This window comes from Gobio gobio (genome assembly GCF_949357685.1).
Source record: "Gobio gobio genome assembly, chromosome: 1".
NCBI lineage: Eukaryota > Metazoa > Chordata > Actinopteri > Cypriniformes > Gobionidae > Gobio > Gobio gobio.
In genome coordinates, this window is record NC_137097.1 from 77,761,907 (window position 1) to 77,779,009 (window position 17,103).

Genomic DNA, 17,103 nt, shown 5'->3' on the forward strand with positions numbered 1-17,103 from the left:
GGTAGCCAAAGTGAAACACACTCTCAGGCCTAGGCCTACGCAGGTGTTTTTATGAACTGAGTTCCAAAAAATACCCTGTCCGGAGTTCTGCAGGCGAGATTCCACGAGCTAATGGAGTCGATCTGTAGGCCAAAAGAGCTCTCTTGATTCTTCCTCAGCATGGTTCACTGTTCGCACTGCTCTCTCTGCCTCTCCATTGCACTGAGGGTAATGTGGACTACTTGTAACATGTTCAAAATCATAGTCTCAAGCAAACTGCTTTTTCAAACTTTCTCAGCACCTCAGTTTCTCATTGTGTTCGTTCTTGTCTTTTCCAAACACTAGGATATCGTCTGCATGGCAAAGAGTTCCAGTTGTTCCTGCGACAATCTGTGCAATTCTGAGCTGGAAGTGCTCCGGGGTTGAAGATATCCCAAAAGGAAGACGCCAGAAGCAGTATCTCCCTAAGGGTGTAATGAATGTTGTTAACGGCTCAGTCTACGTTTAAGGGTATTTGCCATAACCCCGATGTGGCATCTAATTTTGAAAACACTGCTGCTCCCTCTAGATGCGCTAAAGTCTCATCCACTGCTGGCAGTATGTGTCTCTCTGCACATTTTTGTTCAGCCTTGTGAAATCAACGCAAACCTGATATTGCCATTCCGTTTGGGCATTCCTGTAGCCTGGGAAAACCCAGACAACTTCCGGCAAATTTAGATTTGCTCTGCAAGTAGTCTGGCAAAGACCCCATTCAAACTCATTTCTCAACCCTAGAAATCGCGGCACCAATTAGAAACGTTGGGGCGGGCTTTAGACGTTGACGACAGCGCAGCGACATTGAAGCAGATTTGCCGCTACTGTGGAGCATCACTCGTTCGAATCAGCTATCGCGTCTGTTTTAAGCGATTTAAACTTTTCCTTTTCGTTAAAACCCGAGCAAAGAACAACACTCGAAGCCTTCATATCTAAAAAAGATGTTATCGCTGTCTTACCGACTGGATTCGGCAAAAGACTGATACCAGCTTGGCCCTTTGGTGGCTAAACGAATGGGTCTTAGCGAGAGCCCTCTGGTAGTGTTAATGTTTTACAAAATATAGTTTTAAGTCCTTTTCAGGCATGAATGTAGTTGTTTAAAGCTCAAATATGTGGTTTATTTATAAAGAGAGCGCCTTTTTTTAAATTTTATCTGCCGTTTATCTTTGCAGTTGTGAGCGCCAGTGGTTCAGCGGCGCTCAATTGATCATTGAGCCCGCCGAGAGGCGCCTTTCCACGGCCAGTCCTTCTGCCGTCTGCCGCTGGCTCTGATGTCTCTGTAGTGGTTAAACCGTCTCGTCTTGTGTAGATCTAACGGCTGATCTTTGCTCTCATTAATCTATAATTTGTTCCTAGACAGATCGTTTTGTCTGTGGGCAAAGTGAAGTTTCATAACTTTATATTTTTAAGATATTAAACTTTACCGTTGTAGTCTCCTAGCGCTGACTTTGACTGAATTGCTTTATTTATTGTATAGCTTCTTATACCTTTTACTTATACTTTTATGATTGCTATGGATGATCACACATAAACTGACATTTAACAAAAAGAGACTGGGTTGTGTTTTGTGTCATATTTAATTTATTACAGTGATAATCACAGCCTATATTATGTGTGTGTGTGTGTGTGTGTGTGTGTGTGTGTGTGTGTGTGTGTGTGTTTTTAAATGTAAACGAAAAGAGGCTGGGTTTTTTATATTTCGTTTTGTTATAAACATGCATTGAAGATAATATGCATTGCCTGCACTACATATACAAATATATACTGAGTGAAACTGTCAAGAACGCTGCTTGTCCATTAGCAGACTAGGCGGACTAGTTTCCTCCTGTCCTCGGGAGTTCATTCTCCGGAGTCAAACTTGGTAAGTCACGGAAGCAAGTCAGAAGTTCGCATACGAAATATGTCATAAAAAACACCACTGCCTCATTTCATTAAAAAAAATTATAATAATTAAACATAATAATAGCCACACGAATGTGGTTCAGGCAACGCATAGCTAGGCCTACATTGATTATCTTATATATTTATAATAAAACGAGGTATAAAACACCATGCCTCTTTTCGTTTACATTTTAAAAATAATATATTAAACATTAATATGTGGTTTAGGTAAAGTGACCAGATTTCTGAAATGGAAACCGGGGACATTTCCTATTTGAGAACACAAGTACAGACAAGAACGCATATTGAGAAACGGCCAGAGTCTCAGATGTTTCTCCGTCGCTCTGCATACGTCATCTCCCTCATCGCTCTGATTGGTTTTAGGTCTATCCAATTGCGCAGAGAGGCATTTGAGCGATGCCCGTTGGTGACGCCCCTTTGGAAATGATTTGTCTATGAAGCTTTGCCAGACCATAACTCAGTTACTACTGAGAATGGTCTGGTTTTAACCAGGCTAGCATTCCTGTGCACCAGGGGGTAGGCTCTTTGATTAGTCGAATGACTCCCCTTCTGTGGAGTTCCATTTTCACTCTCCATAAGCGGCAGAGGTACTCGTCGTGGGGCTGAGTGCATACGGAACAGCTCCTTCTGACAGTTTGAGTGTGTAGCTGCCCTCTAATTTCCCAGAAACCCATGAAGACTTTAGGGAACATTACTTTGTACTACTCACCTGGTTCATGCATGTTGGCTACCTGCTGCAGTAACTGTAAGCCTTGGATTGCAGGCAGTCTCAGTAAGGGCATCACTAAATCCATTACAACATATCCTGCCTAATCCTCTTTTTGTCCTTTTGCATGCACTGAATGTACCCATCACCTTCAAAGGAGTCTTGTTAGGGCCCTCTTTTTAGAATCTTCGAGTTTCCCTTGCTTTTCAGCTGAATACATAGACGCTGGAATCGCCATGGCTGCCACAGCTATCAATTTTAAAGGTGATTTGTTCTTTAATCAGCAGGATTTTCTGTTGCCACATTTTCTTTTTTTTGTTTTTGGGTCTAGATGAAGTTTCTTAAAACACTGCTAATCATGCAAGTATGTTGTCTAAGCTGTAACATTGCAAGTCACAGGACAAACACTCGAACCCTACAACTTCTTGATTCAAACAAGCTTAACAAAAGGAGGCAACAAAAAGGACTGATTGTATAGAAGCAGTTTTATTTAAGTTGCGTGTCTTTCAGCCAGTACTGAGTCAAATCATGGACAGGGTGACGTGTAGGTGGTCTCAAACGCATCACCTGAAAGAGGAACAGGAAGGGTGCTGGATCAAGTTCAGTGAACTCAGCCAGAGTAAAGCATGATTAGGGATGAAAGCATACTTGTCTGATAGTAGTCATAAATGTTGATGATTGCTGGCTTGAGATTTTTCACTGCAAGAACCTGTTTCAACTGGAGTGTGTAACTTATGGGAACACCTTTGGGAACCTGCAAGACAGAAAAGATGAACAGCAGCACATACAGTACTTAAGATGGCAGCTAGTGAATATACCCAGAGTACAGCCTCACCTCTTTCAGATACACTAGGACACAATCCTCTTTAGAATCAACTCGCACCACTAGTGGGGCAAACGACTGGGGTGGAGCTCCAAGCTGAGGGGAAGAGACCAATGTTTAGACACAATTACGTCTGAAGGAGTTAAGCATCTTAGTGTGTTTAGGATTTAGTCCTAACCAGTGACGTATCTGCCTTGAAGCCTGACAGGAGTTTAAGGTCCACGATAACCATGTTAGTGCTTGCTTTTATACCATTGTATCTGAATACGTGTGGTGGGAGAAAAAAATAAGGTTTAGTCAACAGGATCTAGGACACAGCTTCCTTTTGCAAGACTCATATATTACCCTGTTGGGGAAAAACAAAACAGCATATGCTGGTTAGGTATGGTTTGAAGCCATGCTTCAAAACATACCTAACATGCATACAGTATGCTGGTTCTCAACAGGATAGCTGGCTTCAAGAAACCGAGCTATTCTTACTGCACTGTGAAGTTCAACATGAGATTGGCTCCAAGCGGTCTGCAGTCACCAGTCACCGTCGCTTCGACACTCAGTGTCCTGGTAACTTTAACAGGTGTCGGGATGTTGTAGAAACATGCAACCTACAGTATGAGTGCAGAGCAAATGAAGCAGTTAGATTTGGATCTGCTCAACAGAAAACGAGGGGGTGGAGATACAGACCTGCACAGACACACAAGTGGATCCTGATGCTTTAACACTATATTTGCCAGGAATGTTCGTCAGTGGCTTCTCCTGATACAGCAGGCTATTGTCCCGATTCACGCTGAAGCTGTAAGAGTCTCCTCCTACCACTGAGGACTGTACGGTAACAGTGCTGGAGCCATCCAAGCTGAAGACTTGAGCAGCGTACACAGACAGGGCATGAAGAGCCACCACTGTGTCCTGAAAACAAGCACCACATTAAAAACCACTCATGAATGATTGTGCTCATGTTTGGTAGTCAGAAGCACCTGGGTGGAGGAGAAGCCTCCATAGGGATTCTGCTGGGTCACCAGCCAGTTGACAATGCGGTCAGCATAGCCCAGAGTAGCCGTCGTAAGAGGCCGTTCAGTGAGAACCACTAGTAGCATGTAGGCGCTGATCTCCACCGACAGAGTATCACCAGATGTCGTCTGAGACCAATGGAGCTTATTGCCTGAAGAGATGAGAGATTGAGTGAGAGAGTGGATGTCAAAGAACCTGGTGAAAAAAAAAAAAAAAAAAAAGCAAATCTTACCATCAGAAATGGCAAGGTTGTTCAAGGTAGTTAAAAGCTGTGATCGAGTGGTGGTGTCTCCAGCTAGACTGAAGGTGTAGGCCAGCAGAGCCATGGTGTAAGTGTTTCCCAGGTTCCCAATGAAAGGCCTCAAGCATGACAGAGCGTTGGTAATGACGGGATCCTGAAAGCAAAGCAGATATCAGACAACAGCCAGAACAGCAGGAGCTCATATAACTACTCAAAAGGTTTACTGTGTTGGGGACGCCTAGTTCACGCAGTGCTGCAACAATGTAGGCGGTCATTGTGATGTTGTCACCAACTCCACCCTTAAACACACCATATGGATTATAAATACATAAAAAAAATAAAAAAACCTTTATGAGTGAGTCTATGGGTTAAGGTCCATTTGATAACATGTACCTTCATGTCATTGTGGTACAAAGTTCCTTGTTGCATAAAACAGCCATTTGAACCCTGCTGGCTTATTAGCCAGTCCTTCGCACTCTTGAGGACAGTTGGATCAATGAAGACAAAATGCGTTGCTAAACCAAAAGACCTCATGACAAAGGCGGTTAACCTGGCCATGGAGAAAGTTGTTAAAAACAGCAACTTAAAAACCACTGGTGACAAAGGTTACACAAGACAGTGTGAAACTCACCATGTATTGGATGCATCATAGCCAAAAGTGCTGTATGAGCCGTCACTGTGCCTGTAGTTCAGTTGTCCTTGGTATCCTGTTCAAGTCAAAAACCACATATTGTGGGGGGGGGGGGGGGGGGGGGGTATTAGAGAGTCTTAACCCCAGGACTGGAAGTCCTTTAGATTTATTCCCAAATTCTCAATCTGCACATTCTTACCACTATTAAGGTAGCCTGTGGCGGTCTCTCGAATGGCTGTGGTGAGTTGCCCCGTGGCTTGCAGGTACAGCAGGATGTAGATATTGGGAGCAAGAGTGATCATATTCTGTTCTCCACAGCCATACGGCATCTGTAACAACCTATCTAGATTCTTCAGTGCACGACCCATTATGTCCCCTACAAGAGGACAAGCATAAAACCCACATTAGAAACAAATATATTCTGTCAAACATCATGCATCCCTTTCTACTCAATGAGATGCTTTACCGAGGACTGAAACCGAGCATCTGGCAGATCCCTGAACCACATTTGTTGGAAACGTCAGAGTCACATCTTCAGAAAGAACACTTCCTGCAGACGAACAGAATGGATCAGTATTGAGCACTAGGCTTTTGTTTGTCTATACAAGGAGAACATGTTTGGCAATCATTGATTGAAAACAAACCCTTTGGACACAGTAACCAACTCTGGGTGATTGTCCTTTCAACTCCTTCAGGCTTTAAAAAGGCAATAAAACACCACATCAGTAAAGCAGACTGAGCTCCATGATCAAACTCTAGAAGGCTGGTTAACACTTACCAGGACAAGAAGACTTCGAGTGACAACGTCAATGCGCCCTCTCGTGGGCACGGTCACAGCCTGAGTGCCACATAGAGTCTGGGATGCCTCAGCTGAAGCACTGACAGTCACATTCACAGCTCCTGCAGTGACAGACAGGAAGCCACACCACACACACAATCCAAAATTTAAAGTGACATGAAGGTCAAGTATGGTAACCAATACATCTTAATTTGAAAAGGCTAAATCTTAAGTGATAAAAGAGAGACTCTGTAAATTAGAGAAATATTAAGGATGACCCAAAGCTTATGTAGGGATTACATTTTCCCATCAAATTTGCATATGACGTCATATGGTGGTGGGCACCTTGGATTATAGAATTCATGAAAAGTCACATGTTTAAATGATAATTGCAACACTTCTTTCCCCCAAAAAAATGTCCCTCACCTTCTGTATGCTATATTGCACAATACTGAATGCTCAGGTAAATAAATAGTAAACAAACTAAATCGTTACTAATAAATGGTACACAAGCCAAATGCTTGTAACGGCTGGCCTTTTGCTGTAGAGACTTTCCATTTACTACATACAGTAGGCACTCTGATTCCATGTATGGGGCACATATATTATTCATATGACAGCCACAAGTAGACAAGACCTGTTTAGTTCAAAAGATCACTCGCCTCGGCAAGGCAGAGATCATGAGTGAGATGACGAGACAGACGCGAGCATCCGCCGAGTGTGCACAGTTCAGACTACTGTCATTGTGACTCCCCACCCTGCCTCCACATTGCCTCCTAACTGTATTTGCAATACACAAGCCACGGTTCAGCTGCGTGAGACAAACGCTGCCAGTGTGAATGCAAACCGGGCGCGCGGCTCCCGGTCTCCATACGCACCACTCCTGCCCTGCCAACACACTGCTTGCACGTGCGGTGTGAAGCCGGCGTAACACGCCTGCTAACTTCGCGATGAACACTCCGACCCTGGGAAACACCACTGTGTTCCCACCACTGACATTGGGCAAAGGATTCACCGTTTGTGCTTGGTGTAGGGCTATTTTCATTTTCAGAATCACGGCAGATATTCCCCTTCAGAATCAGGGTCCGCGAATAGAAGACCCAACACTTCATTGCGGGTAAGCTTTATTGAAGCCATTAGAAATTAATCTAATGCAAATACTCGCTGACATTGACAATATTGCTCTGATAAAATGGCTCTCGCACACTGGCGTTGCGTTTGCACTGATTCAATGCGCTCTTGCTCGAAGATTTTGTATAGAAGCATGACTTTTTTTGAGTCGGGGATTAAGTATGACATGTCTGACATCTAGTGGAGGGGAGGTCAAACGAAATTGACACCCTATTTGACAAAATCGGCCGTTTTATTCAGTGCCGCATCTTGTCGAGTAAACTCGACCGTGGCGCCTAGAGGGTTAAGAGTAGTGAACACTACAAACCACGGGCAGCCATTTTTCTGGTGCCCAGGAAGCAATTTGGGGTTGTTTACCCCAAGTTGTTTACTGTCGGTATTGAGAATGGAACCTGCAACCTTCGGTCACCAGTCTGACTCTAACCATTAGGCCACAACAGAGGGAAAAGTCCAAAACTAACCGAGAACAGAAGCGGAGAGAATCCATTTGAAGGTCTTTCTCCCATTGTCACAGAGACAGGCAGAATATGGATCAGTATAAGGTATAAGAGTGAAGTTCGTGGATAAAGCTGGAGTCACTTTAACCTGCCGATGAAGAAAAAAAGAAAAAGAAGCAGATTGAGCAAAGACAAATGACCTTTATGCAGATTCATTAAAAGAAATAAACCAAGACAGACCATGATGCAGTTGGGCAGATAGCTGAAGACAGTGGCCTTCAGATCAAATGACTCCCCACGGATGATGGAATACGGCAGAGAGAGCTCCAGGAAGAAGGGCTGGAAGACCGTCAGCAGAGCAGGAGGAGCCAGACCGAAACCTTTGGAGGACAGGCAGAACGCCTCAGTCTCCCATGTAGTGATGGTGTCAGGAACAGTGAGGGGAACTTGTTTGGATCCAGTGGCTCTGAAGGACAGCAGAAAAATAGAAATGTGGGGAACAGAAGTAAAAACTGGGCAAGTAGCTTTAGATGGAACAAGAGGTTACTAACCCCACTTGAACAAGTTGCCAGATCCACGTTTCTGGAAAGTAAGTCCTGACAGTCACGTCAAAAGAGGAAGAGTCACCTCCAGCACTTTCTGCTACTGGAGCAGGAACTCTGTCTTGTTTCGCAACAGCTAGAGGTCGACCAAAAACCACTGAAATGGAGACAAGCCATTAATACTAAGATTGCAACAACCAATTGATGTTTGTCCACTTATCCATTTTATACAAGTCAGGTTTGCACATTGGGTCTCATTCACTAATAATTGCAGGGATTTTGTATGCACAAAACTGCTCACGAAAAATCTCTGCCTGATACACAAAATGTTTGTACATGAATTTGTTAACTTCGTTCTGATGTTGGTGAATTTGGAGTATTCAAAAGGAACAGCTGCGTGCACGAGGTTAGTCATTTGCATAAAGTGCACCCAAACCATCTCCACATAAGGGCTTTTCGAATGTACTTTCCTTAAAGCCTTTCGTCACTCTTGTCATACTTGCCACTGTTTGCAGATGCACGTGCCTGGATCGCAGCTGAAGCTATAATGCAGCCTCTTACTCTGTTTATGATCAAATGCATTTAAGATTAAATTAAATACAATTTCATTATATAATTTTATATAATACCTTTAATGCAATATACTTCAATGTAATTGTAGTCATGTTAGGATGAACTTCTGTAACTTTGCGATTATAAAGCAACGCAGACCAAGTTATTTTATTTTTGTCTGTTTTTCCTATATTTTGTCATAAATTTAGAAAGAAAAAAATTGAAATCAGTGGATTGAGAGTCCTTCTTAAAAAAAAAAAGCTTGTACGCACAAAATTGTGCGCATGCATGCTTCGTGAATGAGACCAATTGTGAGAAAAAATTTAAATAAAAAGTCTGTGCTACACGTGTCAGAATTAATTTGATACCTACAGACCATTATGGGATAATAGTCCACAAATGTAACGTGTATGATGCAACAAATTTGTAAAAACTGACATCATGCACAGGCGCATTGTGTTCAGTTAATAGGAGCATAGTAGAGATGTGCAGAGCAGCCCTAACATCACCCAAATCTGCGGTTAAAAATAAACCCACCCGCACCAATGATTTTCTCTGATTTAGATATCCGCACCAGGGGTGGTATTGACAAAAAGCTAAAAAGTAGCTCCCAACTTGCTAATTTAGGATCAACTAAAATTATGACTGAAGAAAAAGGAGTACTAACCAAGTCATTTGGCAATTTATAGATCAAGAACAGACGTACCATCACGGAAGTTGCGATAGTAATTCAGGTTTCTGTAAATCAGACATTGAGGTTCTCGGACAGGCAGATTTGTTGCGATCTTCAACCCCACACTCTGTCAGAGTAACAAATCAAAATACAAGTCACATTTGAAATGGAGCATGTTTAAATGCACATCAGTTCAGGTTACTAAAATAACCTGTTGTCCAGTTTACATGCAAACCAATAACCCGAAAGCAGTTTACAAGACCGTGTTAATAAATCAGGTTACATCCTTCACATCAACTTCGCATCTACTTTGAATCCTTCTTTACCCAAGATATGTGTTCTCATCTCATTTAGGCAGAGTTCACAATACATTCTCTTCCCTTACTGAGAGACACTCACTTTGTCTGGATGCACTTAAGGACACTTTCCTGTCACATACACTGTGGCCATGGAAGTGATTGGAAGGTTTTTTTGGAGGGTTACCCCAATACTTTTGGCAATAGCGTATGTGACAGGAAAGCATCCTTAAGTGCAGCCAGACAAAGTGAGTGGAAGAGAAACAGTAAGTGGAGAGAGAGAGAATGTATTGCAAATTCCATCTCTTTACCCAAGAGATGTGTTCATTTCGTTTAGCCAAAGTAGATGCCGTTGATGTAATTAGGTTGACGTCACAACCTCCAAACTCGGTGTGGCCTTCATATTAGCTCAAGAACAATGCATAGAGAGCTTCATGGAATGGGTTTCCATGGCAAAGCAGCTCATCCAAGCCTTACATCAAGTGCAAAGCGTGGGATGCAGTTGTTTTTCAGGGGTTGGGCTTGATTGAACATCCTGACTCCTGGGGCCCGTTCTTTGTACCTCGCTTAATACATCTGAGATGATTTGACAGATCCCAGATCTTTTAATCGTGATAACTGATCTCTGGCTAATTTGGTTCTTCAAACGAATTTGCGGCTTGGATTTAAATATCTGGATTAAATGATCTAAGATCACTGTGCGTTCTTATGTTTCCTGAAGCAATGCAGTAATGCAGTGATTACGTTGCGGTCTTGACGCCAGCCAATGACATCATATAATTAAGAAAGCCACCTGGCAAAAAAACTTGGCAAATTACACAAAAACCCATGAATATCTGGAGCTTTATAAGGAAACAGCTAAACGGCCAAACCAACAAAAGTTATAATAGATCAATGATAAAAGTTTTTTTTTTTTTACATGATTACCAATTATTTATATTCACGATTTTATACAGTATTTGTACACCCTTTACATTTTTATTTCAATGTTGTAATTCAATTTTTAATTAAATTTGAAGCAGATTTGTAACGTGACAGTATTAAAGTTTCTTAAGGGTCAAGATCAAGTTCTCTGCATCTCCTGCGCTGCTTCAAGCCATCCCATAATATCCGTCATCACTTAAATTAATGCACGGCTCAGATTAACTGTACAACATGTGCAAACCTCCAATAAAATTAAAAAGTAATTATTCCATCACAAATAAATCGCTCAATCAAGTGGCTGTGTCTATAGTTTATACACAACATTATAATATTATATGCATTCTCATATACATATACAATTTTAAATGTGTATATTATTATTATTATTTAAAATGATTATTATTGCCCCTGGTTCAGTAATGAACTCTTGTAATAAAGTAGCAGTGGCTGGGACAGATTTTAAGTATTACCTCAAGATGCAATCTAATCCTGTTTACATGAAATAAGCCGCTCCTGAGCAGGTTTAAGCTTATGGACCTGTTGCTATGACAACAAGTCCAGGATGAGCGTCAAAGAACCAAACAATCCAAGATCATGCCAAATCGTCAACAATCAAATCCAGCTAATTGAGTTAGCAAGGTACGAAGAACGGGCCCCTGGTCTTCTTTTCCCATATCTGTTTTCTGGGTCAATAACCGTTACCCCAGACCACTCACGTTTTTGTCAGGGGTTCCCCATAAAAAGCAAAATCCCATAAACCTTGTCCCAACTCTTGTCAATATAGTATCAGACATGCACACTTCAATAAGGAGAGAGCACAAGTTAATTTGTTTACATGCTGGGCCAAAAAAAGTAAAGATAAAGTAAGGGTCAAATCTAGCAGTGGTTGATTGGTTTATGCTTACCCGAAATCCGATAAAGGAAACAAAAAAAACAAAAAACAAAAAAAAGTTAATCATTTACATGACCACACATTTGTTGGCTTAACATGTAACTGCACTGAGTATTGACTGACATGATAACAAATTATTTTCTACCTTGAAGGTTTCGTAGACATGGTCAGCAGGAACAGCTCGACGGAGTCGAACTCTCACACACTCCTGTTCATCCTCAACTTCATATGGATAATCTGATAGTGATCGCACTGGGAGCAAGTTGAACACCTGAGAACATTTCAGGGGTGTGGGAGAGAAGTCAAAAATGCCTGGAGTAGTTGTTTGAAGACATCCACCCTGTGGCTTTTTCCCTTTAAGTGCCAAACTAGTTAAAAGTACAAAACTAAAAAGTTAAGATGGACAAAGGGTCTTAGGATAAGAGGATTAAATTTAAGCTCACATAAACAAGACCAACTGGTATGTCAGCAATGGATTCAAATCCATACCATTTCCGCACTCAGGCGTCTTCCTGGCTCCAAGATCCGGACACTCTGATCTACAGCACTGATGCCACACAGAGATCCTGCTTGAGCAGAGACCGTCAGAACATTTCCCTCAGCAGGAACAGCCGTAGCAGGAGAAAACTGTAGAGACACCTGGAACAAGAATCACTGTAAGACACTCCCCACTTGAAGCAAAAATTGCTATTCCACATCATACCTTGTTTTTGAAACACATTTCAGTGTCAAATGACACACTAGCTGCAACTACATTGTCACTGGGCAGAACGCAGTAGACCAGAATCTGCACTGCTGGAGCCATAGTGACACTGATAGACAGTTGAAATGACACAGAGCCACTCGTGACTGTATCAGAAGCCCTTGCTCGGACTCTCTGAAATCCATGAAGGATAATCACTCCTTTGGACATAATCTGAAAAGACAGAAAGATGTCAGACAAACAGACAAGCATAGCATTCATTACAGCAAAGATGACTACAAAACCAGTTTCCATTCACCATACAGATGATGTCAGTGCTGTAACCACCAGTCTCTCCAACAAAAGAATATTTCACGGTCACTGGAACCACAGCACCACATTTGAGCGGCTGCTCGAGCTTCACTATGGTCAGTTCACTAAATGATGGGCCGTCAGGAGAAGCGGGTTGAAGAATCTGAACTTGTCTTGTATCTGTAGTGAAGTATGGCGATTTGTAACCATAAACAACCTCAGGAGTCGCACTTGCCTGGGGAACAATGAACAGGATCTTGAATTAATTGTTTACTATGACAAGACTACCAAAAAAAAAAAAAACACTAGACTCATACCAACAGATTGAGATCAGCTTTAGGAAGATCAGCAGTGTTGAGGGAGAACATGGCCAGTCCGTTCTGGTTTGTGGTCAGATTCAGCAGCATTTTGTTGGGCCAGCTGTTGCCGTCCAGGAGATACACCACTTTGTTCGCGATTGGGGTCCCATCGAAACGAGATGCATTGATCTGTCAGGAAAGAAGGTTTAGGAAATATAAAGTGAAGGCGTCTGTAATTAGAAATTAACCTTTACTTGCCTTTCCATTAATCATTGATCCAGGTTCAAAATAAGCGGGGATGTCCACAAACATGACTTTCCCGACTTCAAATGTAATGGACACGGTTGAAGATTTTGACATTAGCAAGTCTGGGAAAAAAAAACAAACATGAGCACACCAAATAAACATCCGTCCAAGCATGTGCCATTGGTTCAGATCAAACAATAGCTCACCTGTTCCCTCCTCAGTGACATTCACATTTAGAAGAAAAGCATCTTGCAGATTAGTCTCAAATTTTGTACTGAAAAACACTGCTGTATTGACAGTAAAGGAGGCACAGCCCGTGGTATTCATCTGGTAGCAGAAAACAGATGGTCATGTTGAAGTCAACACGCAGAAAAAAAACAAAACACCTGCACTGTATAGCAGTCAGACCTTCACGGTTTGATCCAGGCACAGACGAGTGACCTGAGGTACCAAAATATATGGAAACGGATAACGACACACTTCCACCAACGCTTGACCAGGTACAGGTTGCCCATAGGTGTATCTGGGAAATGTTGTAAGGAAGGAGCTTAAGAATTGACTAACCACAAGACAAACAATACAGCATCAAGAAAATAAAAGCTTCACCCACTTGGCACAAGCCTCAACTTTCAATTCCACAGCTCCAACGCTGTACGTCTGCGGTGCGTTTATGGTCACATCAAACTTGGGTAAAACTAAACCAGAAAAAGCTCTTTAAAAGCAGCTTTAAATTAGGGTCTCAGATCTTCTGTTGTACTTTTGCACTCAAACTGACTTACCATATTTTTTCACCTCAAAAACTTGGGAGATCACCCGGTTGCCAATAAAAGCTTTAAGTGTGTACATCCCTATCTGAGCCTCTGGGTTTAAAGTGTGAGAAAGCTGCAAGATCATCCCCGTTGAGGAAACGTTTGTCCACTGACCAATCCGGTTATTATTATTGTCCTATTTAAACGATGGATCAGAAAATATAAGCAAACCTAAATGTAAAAAGTTCAAGACAACATCCAGAAATAAATCAGAATCATAGAAGACTTGCACTGGAGCAAATACTCACCTCCACCACCACAAGATTGTACTGCAAGACAAACCGTAATATTAGACAGAGACTCAAACATACTAGGACAATTAATCTGAATCAAATTTGACTGAGAAATAACCTCCAAAAGAGAATTTAAAGTCATTGTGTTAAATGAGAAGAGCACATCAATAATCAATTACAAAAAGTAGCTTTAGAAAAAAATTGATTCAACAGAATTTATTACACAAACTTTTAGGCTTCAATGGCCATGAGGGCGAGTAAATGACTTGATAAAACCCCAAGTGATACTCTAAATAAGAAACTAAAACTGCCAGTAGGTGGCAGTAGATGTCTAAATTAGTCATTGGCTGCGTCTGAAAACCTAGGCCGCTGCCTTATCAGACAATGACATGTAAGGCAGCATTTGTGCATGAAGGCACTTCACAAAACAGATTTTGGACAGACTTAAGACAGTGTAACCGTTTAATGATCTACAGCAAAATAGAGAGATCGTTGACATCAGAAGTGGAAAATGTTAATCAGAAATATACATTTGCAACTTTCAGAAGCCATCTTTTGTCTTAGCTCAACTGTCACAGAATTGAACGCAGAGGATTGTGGGATATCAAAGGCAGCGAAGAATACATGCATGCTGCCTTCAAAACACAATCTGATGAAGGCATCTCAGGAGACACACTGTTAAACCTTGCTGTAGATTTCTGGGTAAATAACTGTAAAATCGCCAGTATTTAGCTTTAACATCATTGGAAGGTATTTTACTGTAATATGAGGTGAGGTTATGCTGCACTAATTATAAACTACAGTACATTACTTTCAGTGCCCATGAAGGCAAATAACTGTAATATTAACTGGTAAATTACTGGTCTACATTCCCATGATGCATTACGTCACTGTTTCTTTCAAACTGTTTACATCTTCAGTCAGAAAACAAAGATTAATGCATTAACACACACATACGCATGCAAGCATGCATGTGAGCACACAAATACATTCACACAGGCGGAACGTTTGAGCCTTAACGAGCAGGTGTCACTCCTTTGCCTTGATTATCTTGGAGTTTGTTTGCTACTGTGCATGCTGTGTTGAGAACTCCTATAGCAGATTTGTATGTTTTCAGTCTAAACATGAATAGCACAATTACAAGTAAGTAAACGATTCAAATATATATATATATATTTTTTTTTAAATGTTTTATTTAAAATGTTAAGTTAGATAGTTTATATGCATGGTTTGAAGTAGCTTCCTGATTAGCAAGTTTTCAACTCCTCACTAAGTAATATCTCAGCTTGTTTTATCATTGCTTTCAGTTTTCTTGGTTAGTCTGGATTTGCCACAATGTACAGATGCAAATTTTGCAATTTGCCTTTTCGCCAACTAACTGCTTTTTATACACATATAAAACAACACCAACATAGAGCAAATTTTCAGTTTGTGTGTGGAATGCAGCAGTGCCATTGTACTTTTAAAAAATTTTCATCATTACGATCACATATGCACCGAAATCACAGGCAGCCACAAACACAGAATACACATAGGCATCCACAGGTGAACCTTCACTGTCAGGTTCCTGGATGTGTATTTGTGGCTAATACTTTTTCAGAGCTGTGTGTCCACCTGCGTATTCACATTAGAGATGGCAGAAAAATTTGCTGTCCAGTTGATGGCTGCTTTAGTTATTTTAGAGTGAGAACATCTTTCACCACTCATTTGTCACGGAAGCATAAGCAGTCTGGTTCAGCACAGCTGTCCAGCACAGCCTTCCACAGACAGTGTGAGACTGCACCAACAACAGATTTGTGTCTTGAGAATGACCTAACTGCTACAGATCAGTGTCTTAGTGATGTACCATCAACATCAATTGAAAGTCAAAGAAATGCCATAGATGAAGAGCCTTTTTTACATAACTTGTCTCTGTTTTACTTGAAGATGCAGGCCAAAATGTTGTTGCCTGCTAGTTCTATTCAATGTATTATTGAGGAATTTCAAGCACTTCATGTTGATAGAATGCAGGACATGCTTGTTAGACTAAAGGAAAAGTTGTTGTCATCAACAGACATACCTTCAAGTGATGTAGACAAACTTCTCGATGAACTAGTGTCACAAGATTTGTTAACTTTGTACAATGAAGGTCAGTTGAGGTCTGACCGAACCAGAAAGAACTTCTTCAAACAGAAGTTTAACTTTGTTGAGCCAAAACAGATCTATCTAGGCACTGACACAGCTGGTAAAGAACGCTTTTGTCAATATGTGCCACTTAAAGAAACGCTGGCATCTCTGTTTAGGCAGACATCAATTAGAGAACAGTACAAACAGACAAAAATGCTTGGTTCTGTTAACAAAGTACTAGAGGATATAAAGGATGGCACATGCATTACGAAAAATTCCATCTTTCAAGAGCATCCTTCATCATTATCAATTATCTTATACCAGGATGCATTTGAAGTTGTAAATCCACTTGGCTCGGGTAGAAAGAAACATAAAATCTTGGCAGTGTACATGACACTAGGTGAAATTTTGCCACACAACCGCTCCTTAGTTGACCCAATGCAACTTGTCTTGCTGTGTAGAGAGGAAGACTTTAAACAGTTTGGTCAGCAGAAGGTCTTTGCCTGTCTTGTTGCTGATCTGAAAGACTTAGAGGAGTCTGGATTTGAGTCTACTGACGGCACTACTCTTAGAGGAGGGCTTATTGCCATTTGTGGAGATAATCTTGGGTCTCATTGTATTGGGGGCTTTTCTGAGAATTTCAGTACCAACAAGCATTTCTGTCGCTACTGTTTAATTGACAGAGACACATTTAATCAGCAGCCTTTACATATTGGCCTAAAAAGAACAAACCAAAATTATGAACATAGTGTTGAACAGCTCACAACTACTGATCAGTGTATAATAGAGGGCATCAAATTCAATTCAGTTTTCAATTCCCTTACTTATTTTCACGTCTGTGGTGGATTGCCTCCATGCTTAGGGCATGATT

General features: G+C 41.3%; 1 protein-coding gene across 1 annotated transcript in view; it reads right to left on the reverse strand.

The window, feature by feature from the left end:
* Nucleotides 1-17,103, reverse strand: part of LOC307123149 (uncharacterized protein) — a gene marked incomplete at both ends in the record, with an annotated part of 34,415 nt that overhangs the window by 12,125 nt on the left and 5,187 nt on the right. The window contains 30 exon segments of the mRNA XM_079811564.1: nucleotides 281-443; nucleotides 3,269-3,374; nucleotides 3,456-3,539; nucleotides 3,622-3,703; nucleotides 3,924-4,045; nucleotides 4,125-4,346; nucleotides 4,415-4,599; nucleotides 4,681-4,843; nucleotides 4,914-4,988; nucleotides 5,083-5,239; nucleotides 5,321-5,396; nucleotides 5,520-5,696; nucleotides 5,787-5,870; nucleotides 5,965-6,016; nucleotides 6,099-6,220; nucleotides 7,691-7,814; nucleotides 7,907-8,132; nucleotides 8,218-8,365; nucleotides 9,467-9,560; nucleotides 11,691-11,816; nucleotides 12,035-12,184; nucleotides 12,249-12,461; nucleotides 12,547-12,774; nucleotides 12,857-13,027; nucleotides 13,097-13,206; nucleotides 13,291-13,411; nucleotides 13,493-13,607; nucleotides 13,695-13,779; nucleotides 13,864-14,029; nucleotides 14,142-14,162. Coding sequence (XP_079667690.1) covers nucleotides 281-443; nucleotides 3,269-3,374; nucleotides 3,456-3,539; nucleotides 3,622-3,703; nucleotides 3,924-4,045; nucleotides 4,125-4,346; nucleotides 4,415-4,599; nucleotides 4,681-4,843; nucleotides 4,914-4,988; nucleotides 5,083-5,239; nucleotides 5,321-5,396; nucleotides 5,520-5,696; nucleotides 5,787-5,870; nucleotides 5,965-6,016; nucleotides 6,099-6,220; nucleotides 7,691-7,814; nucleotides 7,907-8,132; nucleotides 8,218-8,365; nucleotides 9,467-9,560; nucleotides 11,691-11,816; nucleotides 12,035-12,184; nucleotides 12,249-12,461; nucleotides 12,547-12,774; nucleotides 12,857-13,027; nucleotides 13,097-13,206; nucleotides 13,291-13,411; nucleotides 13,493-13,607; nucleotides 13,695-13,779; nucleotides 13,864-14,029; nucleotides 14,142-14,162 — 3,968 coding nt within the window.